At 36.7% G+C, this 17982-nt stretch overlaps 1 protein-coding gene across 8 annotated transcripts in view; it reads right to left on the bottom strand.

Moving 5' to 3' along the window:
* The window catches only part of LOC108407510 (adaptor related protein complex 2 subunit beta 1), a 148206-nt gene that overhangs the window by 89925 nt on the left and 40299 nt on the right, over positions 1–17982 (bottom strand). For 7 of the 8 annotated variants that reach the window (XM_073235250.1, XM_073235249.1, XM_073235252.1 and 4 more), the window contains 4 exons: positions 17825–17920; positions 10506–10621; positions 8574–8739; positions 7194–7292 (listed from right to left, as the gene is read on the bottom strand). In XM_073235250.1, the coding sequence (XP_073091351.1) occupies positions 7194–7292; positions 8574–8739; positions 10506–10621; positions 17825–17920 (477 nt within the window). The remainder of the gene's footprint in view (positions 1–7193; positions 7293–8573; positions 8740–10505; positions 10622–17824; positions 17921–17982) is intronic. The other variant, XM_073235251.1, reaches the window with a different exon arrangement.

The raw sequence follows: 17982 nt of genomic DNA, 5'->3' as shown, positions 1-17982 counted from the left end.
CAGTGGTCAATTTCCATCATCTGTAAATACAAGTGTCCTTCTTAACCTTTAAGCAATATTCCCAAAACACTTTATCACAGGCAAAATTTTGATAGATACTGGGAGTTAATAAGATTGAGTTTGAACTCTGATAAGAATTCAATACAGCTCTCCTATGCTACCTGTTAAATACGGGCCTTAATAGGCAATGGAGATGGATGGAGATAGGGTCAAGAACTTGTGAATACAATGCAACCTACCAATGATACCTGCTTGATGATGAGATTATCCTTTATCTATTTAGATATTAGCAGGGAGGAAACAAGGCCAAAATTCTCTCTAGAAAATTATTTTGAATTCATCTTAATAGAGACATAAATGCATGCTCAAGGGTCTGGAACAGAAAGTCTAGAATGCTCAATTCAATAGGAAAATATTAAATAACCAATTAACATTAAAGATGGTGGCGTGAGAGGAGAGACAGGGGCTTCCACGTAAAACTGGATACAATTAGAAAATTTAATTGGCCCAACTAATCCTGAGAGAGCAACAGGAAAGAAGACGGCTTCAGACAGCACACACCTGGAGAAAAGAGTAGACCTCACCAAACGGGGTAACGTACCAGAGCTGTGGCTCAGCGGGACCGGAGCCCCTCCACGACCCCAGTTGACCGGTAGTAGGAAGAGAAACGGAGCAGGTAGGGAGTGGAAGGCTTGGGACTGCTGAATACCTAGCTCTGGAGATCTCCGCTGGGAGCACAAACCTACATTTCATGGTGCTTTCATAAGACTTGCATGACAACCGGGTTGGAAAGTTAATACAGGCTGAGTAAGTTCCTGGGGAGACTGGCATTCTGGCTGCTTGTGGAAAGCAGGGATCCATATCCAGCAGCTCTGGGACAAAAACTTATACCTGTGTGCCTGGTCCACTGGCTCAGGCAGTGGAGACAGGAACAGCAGCTGGGAGGTGGGGAAGAGCTCTCTCCTCCCCCCAGGCACCAGTATCTCTCCCCTGCATCCCCCAACATTGCTACAGGGGCTGAGCAGCTCCACACTACAGCTTCTAGACACTAGAGGGCGCCATATACAAACATGAAAAACCAAAGGAACCTTGTCCAGAGTAAAATTATTAATACAAGTCCCGAGAAAGATTTAAATAATATGTACCTCGTGACTCTTCCTGAAAGGGACTTCAAAATAAAAATCATCAACATTCTAACGGAGGTATGGAAAGACATCCAAGAACTCAGGAATGAATTCAGGTCGGAGATCCAATCGTTGAAGAGCACAATGGAGGGTATTGAAAGCAGGTTGGATACGGTGGAGGAGACAATAAATGAAATAGAAACTAGAGAAGAGGAATACAAAGAAGCTGAGGCACAGAGAGAAAAAAGGATCTCTAAAAATGAAAGAATATGGAGAGAACTGTGTGACCAATCCAAGCAGAACAATATTCGCATTATAGGGATACCTGAAGAAGAAGAGAGAGAGAAAGGGATAGAAAGTGTCTTTGAGGAGGTAGTTGCTGAAAACATCCCCAATCTGGGGAAGGAGATACTCTCTCAGGCCACGGAGGTCCACAGATCTCCCAACACAAGGGACCCAAGGAGGACAACACCAAGACACATAGTAATTAAAATGGGAAAGATCAAGGATAAGAACACACTGTTAAAAGCAGCCAGAGGCAGAACTAAGATCACATACAAAGGAAAGCCCATCAGACTAACATCAGACTTCTCAGCAGAAACCTTACAGGCCAGAAGGGAGTGGCATGATGTATTTAATGCCATGAAGCAGAAGGGCATGGAACCAAGATTACTTTATCTGGCAAGATTATCATTTAAATTTGAAGGCGGATTAAACAATTTCCAGATATGCAAAAGCTGAGAGAGTTTACCTCCCACAAACCATCTCTGCAGTCTATTTTGGAGGGACTGCTATAGATGGAAGTGTTCCTAGGGTTGGATAGCTGTCACCAGAGGCAGTAAAACCACAGTAGCGACGGTGGAGCAGCTGATTACGAGGCAAATGCAAAATTAAATTGACTATCCCCAAAGTCAATCAAGGGATAGACAAAAAGTACAGAATTTGATACCTAATATATGAAGAATGAAGAAGGAAGAAAAAGGAGGAGAAATAGAAAACAACCTTTAGATTGTGTTTGTAACAGCATACTAAGCGAGTTAAGTTAGATTCTTAGATAGTAAGGAAAGTAACCTGGAACCTTTGGTAACCATGAATCTAAAGCCTGAAATGGCAATAAGTACATACCTATCGATAATCACCCTAAATGTAAATGGACTGAATGCACCAATCAAAAGACACAAAGTTACTGAATGGATAAAAAAACAAGACCCATCTATATGCTGCTTACAAGAGGCTCACCTCAAACCCAAAGACATGCACAGACTAAAAGTCAAGGGATGGAAAAAGATATTTGATGCAAACAATAGGGAGAAAAAAGCAAGTGTGGCAGTACTAGTATCACACAAAATAGACTTCAAAACAAAGAAAGTAACAAGCGATAAAGAAGGACATTACATAATGATAAAGGGCTAAGTCCAACAAGAGGATATAACCATTATAAATATATATGCACCCAACACAGGAGCACCAGCATATGTGAAACAAATACTAACAGAACTAAAGGAGGAAATAGAATGCAATGCATTCATTTTAGGAGACTTCAACACACCATTCACTCCAAAGGACAGATCCACGAGACAGAAAGTAAGTAAGGACACAGAGGCACTGAACAACACACTAGAACAGATGGACCTAATAGACATCTATAGAACACTACACCCAAAAGCAACAGTATACACATTATTCTCAAGTACACATGGAACATTCTCCAGAATAGACCACATACTAGGCCACAAAAAGAGCCTCAGTAAATTAAAAAACATTGAAATTCTACCAACCAACCTCTCAGACCACAAAGGTATAAAACTAGAAATAAATTGTACAAAGAAAGTGAAAAGGCTCACAAACACATGGAGGCTTAACAACATGCTCCTAAATAGTCAATGGATCAATGACCAAATTAAAATGGAGATCCAGCAATATATGGAAATAAATGACAACCACACAAAGCCCCAACTTCTGTGGAATGCAGCGAAAGCAGTCCTAAGAGGAAAGTATATAGCAATCCGGGCATATTTAAAGAAGGAAGAACAAAAGCAAATAAATAGTCTAACATCACAATTATCAAAATTGGAAAAAGAAGAAGAAATGAGGCCTAAAGTCAACAGAAGGAGGGACATAATAAAGATCAGAGAAGAAATAAATAAAATTGAGAAGAATAAAAGAATAGAAAAAATCAATGAAACCAAGAGATGGTCCTTTGAGAAAATAAACAAAATAGATAAGTCTCTAGCCAGACTTATTAAGAGAAAAAGAGAATCAACACACATCAACAGAATCAGAAATGAGAAAGGAAACATCACAACAGACCCAACAGAAAAAAAAAGAATTATTAGAGACTACTACAAACACCTATATGCTAAGAAGCTGGAAAAACTAGAAGAAATGCACAACTTCTTAGAAAAATACAATGTTCCAAGACTGACCAAGGAAGAAACACAAAATCTAAACAAACCAATTACCAGTAAAGAAATTGAAGCGGTAATCAAAAAACTACCCAAGAACAAAACCCCCAGGACAGATGAATTTACCTCAGAATTTTATAAGACATACAGAGAAGACATACTACCCATTCTCCTTAAAGTTTTCCAAAAAATAGAAGAGAAGCGAATACTCCCAAACTCATTCTATGGAGCCAACATCATCCTAATACCAAAACCAGTCAAAGATCCCACCAAAAAAGAAAACTACAGACCAATATCCCTGATGAATGTAGATGCAAAAATACTCAACAAAATATTAGCAAACTGAATTGAAAAATATATGAATAGGATCATACACCAAAACCAAGTGGGATTCATCCCAGGGATGCAAGGATGGTAAAACATTCGAAAATCCAGCAAGATCATCCACCACATAAACAAAAAGAAGGACAAAAACCACATGATCATCTCCAAAGATGCTGAAAAAGCATTTGACAAAATTCAACATCCATTCATCATAAAAACTCTCAGCAAAATGGGTATACAGGGCAAGTACCTCAACATAATAAAGGCCATATATGATAAACCCACAGCCAACATCATACTGAACAGCGAGAAGCTGAAAGCTTTTCCTCTGAGATCAGGGAGAAGAGAGGGATGCCCACTCTCCCCACTGTTATTTAACATAGTACTGGAGGTCCTAGCCACGGCAGTTAAACAAAACAAAGAAATACAAGGAATCCAGATTGGTAAAGAAGAAGTTAAACTGTCACTATTTGCAGATGATATGATACTGTACATAAAAAACCCTAAAGACTCCACTCCAAAACTACTAGAAGTGATATCAGAATACAGCAAAGTTACAGGATACAAAATTAACACACAGAAATCTGTGGCTTTCCTATACACTAACAAAGAACCAATAGAAAGAGAACTTAGGAAAACAATTTCATTCACAATTGCATCAAAAAGAATAAAATACTTAGGAATAAATCTTACCAAAGAAGTGAAAGACCTATACCCTGAAAACTATAAGACACTCAAGAGAAATTTAAGAGGACACTAACAAATGGAAATTCATCCCATGCTCTTGGCTATGAAGAATTAATATCATCAAAATGGCCATAGTGCCCAAAGCAATATACAGATTTGATGAAATCCCTATCAAATTACCAACAACATTCTTCAATGAACTGGAACAAATACTTGTAAAATTCATATGGAAACACCAAAGACCACAAATAGCCAAAGGAATCCTGAGAAAGAAGAATAAAGTGGGAGGGATCTCACTCCCCAGCTTCAAGCTCTACTGCAAAGCCATAGTAATCAAGACAGTTTGATACTGGCAGAAGAACAGAGCCACAGACCAGCAGAACAGATTAGAGACTCCAGACATTAATCCAAACATATACGGTCAATTAATATTCAATAAAGGAGCCATGGACATACAATGGGGAAATGACAGTGTGTTCAACAGATGGTGCTGGCAAAACTGGACAGCTACATGTAAGAGAATGAAACTGGATCACTATCTAACCCCATACACAAAAGTAAATTCAAAATGGATCAAAGACCTGAATGTAAGTCATGAAACCATAAAACTCTTAGAAAAAAAACAGGCAAAAATCTTTTGGGCATAAACATGAGCAACTTCTTCACGAACATATCTCCACAGGCAAGGAAAACAAAAGCAAAAATGAACAAGTGGGACTATATCAAGCTGAAAAGCTTCTGTACAGCAAAGGACACCATCAATAGAACAAAAAGGTATGCTACTGTATGGGAGAATATATTCGTAAATGACAGATCCAATAAAGAGTTGATACACAAAATATATAAAGAGCTCACGCACCTCAACAAACAAAAAGCAAATAATCCACTTAAAAAATGGGCAGAAGAGCTGTACAGACTCTTCTCCAAAGAAGAAATTCAGATGGCCAACAGACACATGAAAAGATGCTCCACATCACTAGTTATCAGAGAAATGCAAATTAAAACCACAATTAGATATCACCTCACACCAGTAAGGATGGCTACCATCCAAAAGAAAAACAACAACAAATGTTGGCGAGGTTGAGGAGAAAGGGGAACACTCCTACACTGCTGGTGGGAATGTAAATTAGTTCAACCATTGTGGAAAGCAGTATGGAGGTTCCTCAAAATGCTCAAAATAGACTTACCATTTGACTCAGGCATTCCACTTCTAGGAATTTACCCTAAGAATGCAGCACTCCCGTTTGAAAAAGACAGATGCACCCCTATGTTTATCACAGCACTATTTACAATAGCCAAGAAATGGAAGCAACCTAAGTGTCCATCAATAGATGAATGGATAAATAAGATGTGGTACATATACACAATGGAATATTATTCAGCCATAAGAAGAAAACAAACCCTACCATTTGCAACAACATGGATGAAGCTAGAAGGTATTATGCTCAGTGAAATAAGCCAAGCGGAGAAAGACAAATACCAAATGATTTCTCTCATCTGTGGAGTATAAGAACAAAGGAGAAACTGAAGGAACAAAGCAGCAGCAGAATCACAGAACCCAAGAATGGACTAACAGTTACCAAAGGGAAAGGGACTGGGGAGGATGGGTGGGAAGGGAGGGATAAGGGCGGGGAAGAAAAATGGGGATATTAGGATTAGCATGTATAATGTGGGGGGTTCGGGAAAGGGGAGGGCTGTGCAACACAGACAAGATAAGTAGTGATTCTACAACGTCTTACTATGCTTATAGACAGAAACTGTAATGGGGTTTGTGGGGGGGCCTTGGGGTAGGGGAGAGCCCAGTAAACATAATGTTCTTCATGTAACTGTAGATTAATGATAACAAAACAAAACAAAAAATACTAAATAACCATTGCCTTGACAGTTATGGTAATTGCTTCAGGCAAGGGAAGATATTTGAAGGGCAATTTTAAAAATCACTTCAAAGAATTCTTACAAATAAATTGTAAAAGATGTAAAATTAATAATAGGGATGACAGCTCAGAACTAGGCAAATACTGTGAAAGGGTTTCAAATTTAGGTGGAAATTAAAGAGAAAAATGGTATATTGTCTATCTGAACCAGATTCCATGTGTAGACACATCTGAAGATTTGACAGCCTGCTAAAGCCAGCCTGCTCTCCAATTTAATGAAGAACATCATTAAATCATGATGGATTGATGATCGCTAATGGTGACCTGACCTCTAAGCCCAGTAGCCACATTCCTGAAAGCAACATAAGCACCTTGCACTCCACATGGCAGACAATGTGTGAAATCTTTGTCGTGGCACTTACTGCCTCTACAATGGTATTTTCATTTGAAAGCTAAAATTAAAGCACCCAGAAGTAGGTACTGTGAGACTCAATGTCATTTTTACATAATATGTCCTTTATTAACACTAAAGAGTCGAAACTCTATTCTCATGAATTATCATAAAAAGTGGAGTCAGTCTAATTCATTTAAAAGCCACATAATCAGTTATAATTCACTGGAATATGTATAAGAGCCACTGTTTTTATATTTTAACAGGACCTAAAGACTGCAATCCTTCTAATTAAAACCTTCTCAAATGAACCTTCTTGGGAAGAGCTTCATAATTTCCCACAATTTAACCAGACAAATCAACCTCATGTTTTCTCCAGAATTCTTACCTGTGTTGCCAAACTCAAGACCTGTTGTACCAGCTCCTGTGTTTCTGATGGTTTCTTGAGAAACAACTTCACTATGGCAGTAAGCAGAGTGAGCTGCACCTAAGCAGATATAATTCAATAGATAAAAATGAACGCATTTGCATTATTTCACACTATCATTCCCAAGGTGGCATTTCCCCAACTATAAATTACAAAGGGATCTTTCTGATTTTGCTTGAGACAAGGTTAAAATTCAGTCAGCATCAACAATGGCCATAGGTATTCAACAACTAAAAGCTCGTTATGCCTCCTATTCCCAATTGCATCCTTGGAGTCAAAAACTGCTTATTTATTTCCTGCCCAGATAATCACCTGTATTTCTTTAAAGTACATGCTAACATCCTGATGGCAATGAAACTGGTTCCTAAGCAAGTCATTTATTATTTACTTCCACAAAACAACAACTTTGGGGGAATAATCACCTGTTTTGTATTGGGGCATGAGTCAACACAGTAGAAGTATGCCAGATCATAGCTAATTAAGAGTGGGCTACTGAACCATGCAGGCACTGTCTTATAAGTGGTTCTTTATAAATGCCTATTAAAATTGCTGTGGTGAACTACATACATGAAATTCAATTTGCAGTGAGTACAAATGCCAAGGAGAAAGGGTTAAATAATTTATCTGCTTCTCTGAGCTTGTGGCTCTTAGGTCAGGTCTCTCAATTTTGGTGAAGGACAGATAGAAGATGGGTCGTCCAGAGAATCTGTACAAACTAAACTTGCCAGCCCTCACCAAAGCCCCAGGTGAAACCCCTGCTGTAATGCACCATAACGACTACTTCCAGGAATGGGTAAGCATCTTCAGGTGACAGGATTTTAACAGGTGGTAGTTACCTGTTAAGCCCTACTGCTCTAAGCCAAAGTTGTGTGGTTTGACCAGCGGCAGCACCCCGAACCTTTGTTAAGAAATGAAAATGCTTAGGCCCATCTCAGACATACTAAGTCATAAACTGCAGGAGTGAGGCCCACCAACCTGTGCTTTAGGAAGCATTCTAGGTGGGTTTTTTTTCTAGGTGTTTCTGTGGTTCATTAAAGTTTGGGAACCATGGTCTAAGTTAGGCAGATTTGTTCCACCAGAAATCAGCACAACTGAAAAAGGTCATCCCTTTCGGCAAAAAAATGAACATACTATACATATACACACACACACATATACATAAATGAACATTCTCTTTCTCTGTCTATAGAGTTTATGTACATGTGTGTATTCATACATATATATGTATACTATATATACATATAAATTCACACGCATGCACACACATACAAAACTACCTAACCTTTACTTTCCCTGAAATCTTCCCCAAAAGATCTAGGACACAGGATACAGATCACTCACCTGGGTGCTTTCATCATGAAAACCCTCCAGGAAGCTCTCTAGTAACTCATCTGCATTGTCAATTCTTTCAGCATATTCTCCCACAATCCAAATCATTGCTGCTCGAGCATCTGGCTCATCCAGTGAGTCTAAGTTCTCACACAGAGTGGCGATGATACTTTCATACCTGATAAAACAAAATGGACTATGGTTACTGAGGGCAAAACTGTGAACTGTACTTAACAATGAGTTAAAGGCGAAACCACAGACAAGGTTCCCTAAACCAAACCATCAAACTATAAAAGCTTTCACAGTCAAAAGAATATAAAGACTTTAGGCCAGAAGATAATAAATGTCCTAAATTTCCCTTCAATTATGTTTTAATAATAAACTATAAAATATTATAGAAAGCTCATCATATATTATTTTCAAAGGAAAAATTAACCTGTGATGTCACATGATACCACTTATATTTCTAACAATCTTTCTTATAACTAGATTGAAGAAGATTCCTGTCTATATTCCATTTTGCCTTCATGTACAGGAACAGAAACCCCACTTTACTTTTAGGAAAATAAAGTTAGACAGCAGGATCCACACTACAAATAGTAATTTTGTCCCTTAATCCACCTAGTTCTGCTTTTTATAGACATACTTATGTTCTTTCCTCCCAAGGTACCCCCACTAATGACATGTTTCTCCAAAGAAACAATTCAAACATTTATTTTAATTTTACAGATCTACAGCTCTCTTATACCATGTTGAATCTGTCTCCTTGCTAATTTGACTTAAAACATCGAATGACACTGTATAATAAATTAGAAGTAGAAAACTGAATAGTTCATTTAACTGTTTGCCCTCCCTCCACTGATTAAACCAGGTTCTTGGTAGCTCTTCTGAAACTGTCATAACATACTAATCATAAACCAAAGTAGACACATTTCTCTACCAATCATATTGAGATATACATCTCTACCTTAATCACCAAGTTTAGATGCCAACCCGCCTCTTTTCTAGAAGAGTGATAAAAATACATGGCCCCTTTCCCAAAAATATATATACATTTATATACAGATATACATACACATATATGTATATATATAATGCTTAATATACCACTACCTTGCTGTAATATTGTTCCTAATTACGAGTCTACCATAAGCTAACCTAATGCAAGTTCCTTCATTTAACACTGTCTTTAAGGACTAAAAAGAGGCTTCAAGCACAAGATCTCTCTAAGACTATAAGGCAAAATGAAATTTAGGATGTTTTCAAGACCTGCTCTTATTCCACTCTCTTAGATTCCTAATTACTTTCTTTCAAAATAAAAACTAAAATAGTATTTTCACTTCATAAACTAAGAGACCTCAATGTAAAAATTCTGTGGAGTGAAAATGTAGATTTTTGCACAGCTTTATGGGAATAGCTATAATACTTCAGAAAAGGCTTGAGACTGAAAATCTATTGTTACATGTCCTATAATTTCTACAAAGTACTAGGCAACATGTAAAGTGACCAGGGCAGTAGTCACCTTCCTGGCTTTTACAGCACAATGGTTGTATAATTTATCATCCAAACTGAGACATTTCTGAGAATGAAAAGGCATAATCATTATTATGTCTGGTAATTATACCCAGACAACCTAGACTATATGAGTATCTTAATATTAATAGTAACTTCACTACCAAAGAATCTGGTTTTCAATATATGCTAACCAACAGTACATGTTAAGACAGAGTTTCAATTCTTCTAAAAGTAATGAAGAATTTTTATTACTGAAAAATCAGGTTTTAATCCTGTGCCAATCACTTTATAGGCAATATTTAATAAGGTATCCTATTATGACCAGTTACATGATGTAAGAATAATTCTTACCTAGATAATTTCAAAGTGTCTTACTTAAAAATTTTCCTAAATTATCTGAGAAAGCGGGACAGAAGTATTTCAACATACTTGTTGGGGTATTTGCGAAAAATGTCCCTGATGACAACAATTGCCTCTTGGACCACATAATTTACTTTGGTCTGGATGAGATCAAGCAATGTGCTCACACAGCGCTCTGCAGACTGCTGCAAAGAGGAACATATTAAATTAGTAGTCAGATAATTTTTCCAATAATGCAACCTCAGCATTAAAACAAACAGGTGCATCAAACAAACTAGACTAAAAGACCAGGCACTTAATCTGACCAACCTACACTCAAGGCTGGGCTAACTGATGGCGAGACACAGAAGTTCTAGATATACCCCAAATTTTATTCATTACAAAGTATACTAACATATGAATTAGTTTAAATGAAAATAATCATCTTGGATAGCCAGAAGAATAGAAATTAAAGGAAAGTATAAGTTAAGGTAGGAGTAAAGAATAAGGAAAGAATGAGGTCAGAGGTCTTTATCTGGAGTTCACGGATGAGTGCAGACAGCCTGAAGGTGTCTTTAAATAGAAATAAATGTATATATAAGCATATTCTCCAGGGGAGAGTCCACAACTTTCATTATATATTCAAAGTTATCTGAATCAAAAAGCTCTAAGGAAAATTTTCCATCTTTTGAACTATATAACTGAAAGTCTATGGCCCTAAATTGCAATTTCCACAGCCTCTAGCACGTCTATAAAATGGAATTTAATCTACTAATCTTTTATTACTGAGGGGAATTTTGGAGAACACAAATAACAAAATTAATCTATTTAAACTGTAAGTCATACAAGTAGTGACTGTGGCATCTTTATTACACTGATGGACAGTGACTTCAATAGGGTATGGAGGGGACATAATACTATGGGTGAATGTAGTAACCACAATGTTTTTCATGTGAAACCTTCATAAGAGTGTATATCAATGATACCTAAATAAAATAAATAAATAAATAAATAAAACTGTAGGTCAGTTTTTAAAAGGAGAAAAGTTGCAGAAGAAAGATCCTAAACAAACCAATGACTGATTTATCATACATAACAATGTACTATGATGGATCACTCCATTACATGCCTCCATATAAGATGCTGTGAAAGCAACACAGCATCACCTAAGAGGCATGGTTGTTAAAAACAGTAAACATGAGTACTACCAAGCCTCTAGATTTAATTATCCAAAGGGGATGGAGAAATGAGATAAATGACATCACTAAAATAAAACCAGCCAAATACAGACTGGGAAATTGTACAAGCCTAATGACTTGGTTCCTTCAATAAATGGCACCAAGTAAGTAAAGACTTAAGAAATATAATAACCAAATACAATGTGTGGATATTATTTAGATTTTGATTTGAACAAGCCAACAACAAAAGACAATCAGGGAAACTGAAAATGGACTGCGTATTCAATGAGATTAAGAATTATTGTTAGTTGTTGGGTATGGGTAAGGTATTGTGACAATACCTTTTAAAGGACTTTATCTATTACATATACACATTGGACTACTCTATTAAGATCATATCTTGCATATGCATTAAAATACAATAGCACCCCACTCCCCTATACAGGGAGGGGGAGGGAGAAGACATATTTGTTCAGATGCATGATGAGTACATGAGAACTGATTAATCAATTTTACTTTACTGTATGCCTGAAATTTCTGTAATAAAATCTTTTAAAGGTACAATAACTTTTTTTTGTATCATTAATGTACAATTACATGAGCAATGTTATGGTTATTATACTCCCCCCATTATCAAGTCCCCACCACATACGCCATTACAGTCACTGATACCATAATAACTTAAACCACTCCAAGCCATTTCATGAAAACAAAATTGCATCTGAGGCTATTTACACAAAGTTATATTAGGACGATTCTGTTGCATCATGAAATGATTCTGCCACCTTTTCTATATTCGCCATTTTTGGATTCTACTTAATTCATTTTCAGCAAGTAATTCCTGTGCTGTTATTACAACAGCAAAACAGGAAAATTAAATATAGAAGTTATGATGAATTATAAAGTATGTAGAATATAGGCTTCTGTAAGGTTTAAATTTTCACAAGTTAAATAATGCAAATAAGTGCTTAGCACAGGGCCTGATATAAAGCTAACATTTAGAGAGCCCTTAGTATCATTATTATAAAAAATACAAACAAAAAACCATTTCCCATGATGCATTTAAAAAACATTTTAAGTCTGGGCTAATAATTTTTGAACAAACTGTTATAAAAATCATATTGCTTTGGATTTTTTAAAAAATTACCATTAAAGCAGGATGGCAGAGGAGGAAAATCAACATTGGAGATATGAAAAGCCCAAAAAACAAAGAAACATATACAAACATACAAAATTTAGTATATGATTAAGATATTTCATAACAGTAAGAAAAGAATGATTTGTTTTGGGTTTGATCCCCACATTCATATCTTTTAGCAAAATTATTTCTATTTTAATTATCAAAAACCTCTTTAAATGTAAAAAAAAAAAATCACTGCCATAAAAGTGGAAAATAAAGGTGACCCTAACTTCAAAGTGAAAAAGACTACTTTCTAGGGTGTGCCACTGGAGACACCATTGAGAAAAAAGCTGAAAACTCCCTACATAAAGAAATGTAAACATCTGTGCATTAAGAAGTTAAATGAAATCCAAAGGAAAACATATTGGGAAAATAACTGCTAAAAAAAGGAAGGGTTAATATCGTTAATAAAAAAGGATTTAAAAAATGTTCACCTCAACTAGAAATCAAGGATTTGACTACAAGGATCCTCCTTATACCATTACCGGGAAAAAGAGCAGAACAACTTTACAGTCCTACAATAAGGGAAAGGCTAAATAAAGTATGAAGCAATCACACATTTTGTCTATAAACCACTAAAAATGACACAAAATGTTATTGGTAACATGGGAAAATATCCATGTAAAATAAGTGAAAAAAGCAAACTACAAAAGTTAATAGCAGTTGTGGGATGATCTCACTTTTGGAAAAAATACACCCATGCATGGAGAACAATATAAACCAAGGTTTAAAATCAAATCTATATCATCTCTGGGAGATGGAACAGGGATGGGGGTAAGAGAAAGCAGTGTGTTCTATTTTGACTTGTCTTATTTTATGACTCTAAGTAGTAAACACATATGACTTTCCTAATAGGAAAAAATAAAAATGTTGTTTATTTTTGACTTAAGGGATGAGACATAAATCAGTATCCTATCTTAATCTATACAAATTAGAAATAGTGAACACCAAAGAACAGAAAACTCCTGGTCTTAACTTAGTGCCTTAAATTATTTTAAATAAAATAATTTGATTTTATCTAGAAGATTAAGAACGGAGAGGGGTTTGCTTCTCTCCTTAAAGAAATAGGTATACAGTGTACATACATACAACTTTAACTTGTAAATCATATCTCCGTAAAGCTGGGGGTGGGGGAGTAAAACCCATTAAAAAAAAAAAGGCAAAAGTTACTGGAATAAAAAAACAGTACTATGGGATTGCTTTTTCGGCATTATTTATTGACTCAACAGCATACTGCTTGACCTTTAACTTAAACAACTTAATGCATTTTTCTCACCTCAGGATACTTGCAGACATACCTGTACTTACAGTTATGATAAAAATATAACTCCAACTCTTAAAGACACATAAACTTTCCAATAGACCTGTTCTCTTAGCTAAGTACTAAACGAAAATTCCTTTTTTCTCATTTGTCATATCTCTGAAACCTACTGTGCATTTGAAAAAAAGAGTAAGAGGCCCTGAGAGAAAGCAACAGCTCAGTTTAGAAGCTGTACAGCAAGTCTGTCACAGTTCTCTGGCTGGGTCGTGTCCCTCTATCCCAAGGCAATCATTGCCTATCCTTTCCCAACCACTGTGTTTGGGGGACTAGGTAACTCTTTCCAACTGGTAACTTTCATAATTGAAACAGTTCTACAAAAAGTTTGCAGGCAAATCCAAGAAACCAAAGCTAACAGGGCACTAGCAAAAAGGCACGACTTTTGAAGGCTGATCTCAACTTTCCAGAGAAAATTCATTCTTCACATACTTTCATTTTCCCACCAGGGAGCCCTGAGTCATAGGAGGAAGTGAAAGACATCAAAGGCTTATTCTCTTCTGGATCAAAAAGACCTGAATGTAAGTCATGAAACCATAAAACTCTCAGGAGAAAACTTAGGCAAAAATCTCTTAGATACAGTCATGAGCAACTTTTTCCTGAACACATCTCCTCAGTCAAGGGAAACAAAATAAAAAATGAACAAATGGGACTACATCAAACTAAAAGACTTCTGTACAGCAAAGGGTACCATCAGCAGAACAAAAAGGCATCCTATAGTATGGGAGAATATACTTGTAAGCAATTACCCAATAAGGGATTAACATCCAAAAAGAAATTATACGCCCCCAACACCCAAAAAACAAGTAACTCAATTACGAAAACTAGAGAGGATATGAACAGACAGTTCTCCAAAGAAATTCAAATGGCAAACAGTCACATGAAAAGATGCTCCACATCGCTAATCATCAGGGAAATGGTAAATTAAAACCACAATGAGATACCACCTCACACCAGTTAGAATGGCTACTATCTAAAAGACAAGGAACAGCAAATGCTGGTGAGGATGCAGAGAAAGGGGAACCCTCCTACACTGTTGGTGGGAATGCAAATGGGTACAACCACTGGAAAGCAGTTTGGAGGTTCCTTAAAAAACTAAAAATAGAAAAACCATTTGACCCAGGAATTCCACTTCTAGGAATTTACCCGAAGAAAAAAAGATCCTGGATTCAAAAGGAGATATGCACCCCTATGTTTTTTGCCATACTATTTGCCATAGCCAAGATATGGAAGCAACCTAAGTGTCCATCAAAAGATGAATGGATAAGGAATATGTGGCACATACACAATGGATTTTTATTCAGCCATAAGAAGAAAAATCCTACCATTTGCAACGACATGAATGGAGCTACAGGGTATTATGCTCAGTTAAATAAGCCAGGTGGAGAAAGACAAATACCAAATCATTTCACTCATCTGTGGAGTATAAAAACAAAGCAAAACAGAAGGAACAAAATAGCAATAGGCTCATACACACCGAGAAGGGAATAGTGGTTAGCAAGGGTAAGAGGTTGGGGCGAGGCGAAGGGATTAGGGGCACAATAATTCACAATCACAATATAGGTTTGTCACTGGGTAGTAGTATAGCACGGAAAGTAGTGCACGATTCTGAAACATCTTACTATGTTGGTGGACAGTGACTGCACTGGACGGGGTGAGGACTTAATAACGTAAATAAATGTTGAACCACAGTGTTGTGTATTTGAAACCAACATAAAATGGTGTATCAATGATACTTTAATAAAAAATTAAGAAAAGCTTATCTCTTCCACATTATGAGAACTTTTCCATTAGTCACAATCATGGCACCAATGGCCTCCAGGAATATAAATGTTTTGAAAACAATTTCCATCATGAGGCCATCATTTCCAATACATGAGGCCATCGTTAATTCCAGGGGTAGAAAAATCTCTTTAACTTTGGATATAATCTTGTACAACTCTTTACAACTTTATCAGAGATCAGTAAGACAACGACAGTGTGGCAGTGAAAAGCACAAAATAACTCTTAAGCTACCGCAATTCCCTTGAAAACTATCTACATTAAGTAGATGGTTATACCTCAGTAAGAAAAAGAAAAAAGACAGCTAAGTATGTGAAGTCTGATAATAAAAAAAAAGATATAACGTATCAAGATCCAATGAACAGACTTTCCCATTTCTGAAATGGAGTGACAGAACTGTATTAAGAATCTGAAGCAACTGAGAAGAACCAGGAGGAGAGAGGATTAATTAACTCCTTGCTATAACAGCTAGTTTACTAAATGATGTATCAGTGGTTAACTAATGAAAAATCACTGAGTTGAATAAAAACAAGGGAAGGGCAATTAGGAACTGGGCTTTCATGGAAGCTTCCTTGACACAGGATGTTTCCTTTTTCTCTCATGAAGTCCTGGCTGGACATACTGCACAAATTAGTTTAGGATCCTTGAGAAATCATATGGTCCAACACTGAATCTAAGCAGAACTGCACACAGTCAAGGAGTAAGAGCAAACACAGAGCTCTGAATCTACCAATTACAGTGAATAGAGGCCATCATTAATTTCAACAAACTTCTGAATGAGGAAAAACAAGTGGAGGACTGGTGACTGATGAAGCAGGGCAATGCAAGTTGTAGCTCATATACCTACTGGAAGGCTGCAACCGAGCTAGAAACCAATCGGCCCTGTAAGACCACAGAGAGGCTCCAGGACTACCAAGACCAACTCCCTGCCCTAAAGCAGAAAACCTGCCAATACAAAGTGCTACCTACACGTGCACAGAAATCCTAGTGAACTTTCTGTTATCTCATTCTTAATATAAATGGGCTGCAACTTACTATATGCATGGTAAACACCTTAATTGAAAAGCTATATATACACAAGAGAACATCACCCATATAATACCCCAGATGATTTAATTCAAACTGCAGAAACAAACAACTGTCATTCATATCCCAGACTGAGAACCTACTACAACCACAAAAAAAGGGAACACTACAAAAACGTACCAATGACAAGAAACAGCAATGAAGAGAGGCTGTATGAAATGATGGCTGTGCAGAGGCCAAGAAAGCAATCAGCCAGACTGGAAGAAGGGAGAGGAAAGAGGACTGGAAGCTCAAAGGGTCTAGGACAAAATGTTTATACAGATTTGATACAAGCCTGAAAAGCTGTTTGAAGATAGGGGTAGAATGAAGACACACAATTCAAGAAAATGAGGCCATCATAAAACTCGAGAAAAAGAAGTCTGTGTAAGAAAATAACTATTATGTGTACTGTGGTGGCTCTACATATTTAAAGTCACATTTTGCATAGTTTTGCAGGACTATAGTTGACAGAACAAGAAATATAGGTGTATTATCTCAATTTATAAGGATAATCAATAAAGGAACATAAATTTCATGGTATAACTATACCAGAGAATAGGAGGGTACAAGTAGGAATGGTAGGATATATGAACTAAGTTGCTTACGTCATAGCAGAAAGTTAATAGACAATGTCTATAATTGGTAAATCAATAAATAAAACACAAACATATTAGAGATATACAAATAGTCAAAATAACTAAAATGAGAAACAGTCAAAATGATTCTCTCTGGCAGGGGAGGGACCAGGGATACCTGCTTTTTACTTAAAGTTCTTTAATATTTTAACTATGTCCTTTATTCCTTTAATAAACTTTAAAAATGTATTTTAAAGAAAGGAGTGAATACTCAGAATCCCCTAATGTCATCAGAGCTACCACCAGACACTTGCCTCCACCTTGATGGCGCACCTTCCAATGGCCCGCACAGCTTTGCGAACAAAGTCAACATCCACCTCTGTGGCATACTCCTTCAGTTCTGCTAGAACCTGGTAAAAATCCAGAAGTGGACAATGACTAAGGATTTTCAAACAGCAATTTCATGGTCTAC

The sequence above is a fragment of the Manis javanica genome, chromosome 4, assembly GCF_040802235.1.
Source record: "Manis javanica isolate MJ-LG chromosome 4, MJ_LKY, whole genome shotgun sequence".
In the NCBI taxonomy this organism is placed as follows: Eukaryota; Metazoa; Chordata; class Mammalia; order Pholidota; family Manidae; genus Manis; species Manis javanica.
Note: the sequence above shows the minus strand (reverse complement) of the source record. Positions and strands in the feature narration are given on the sequence as shown.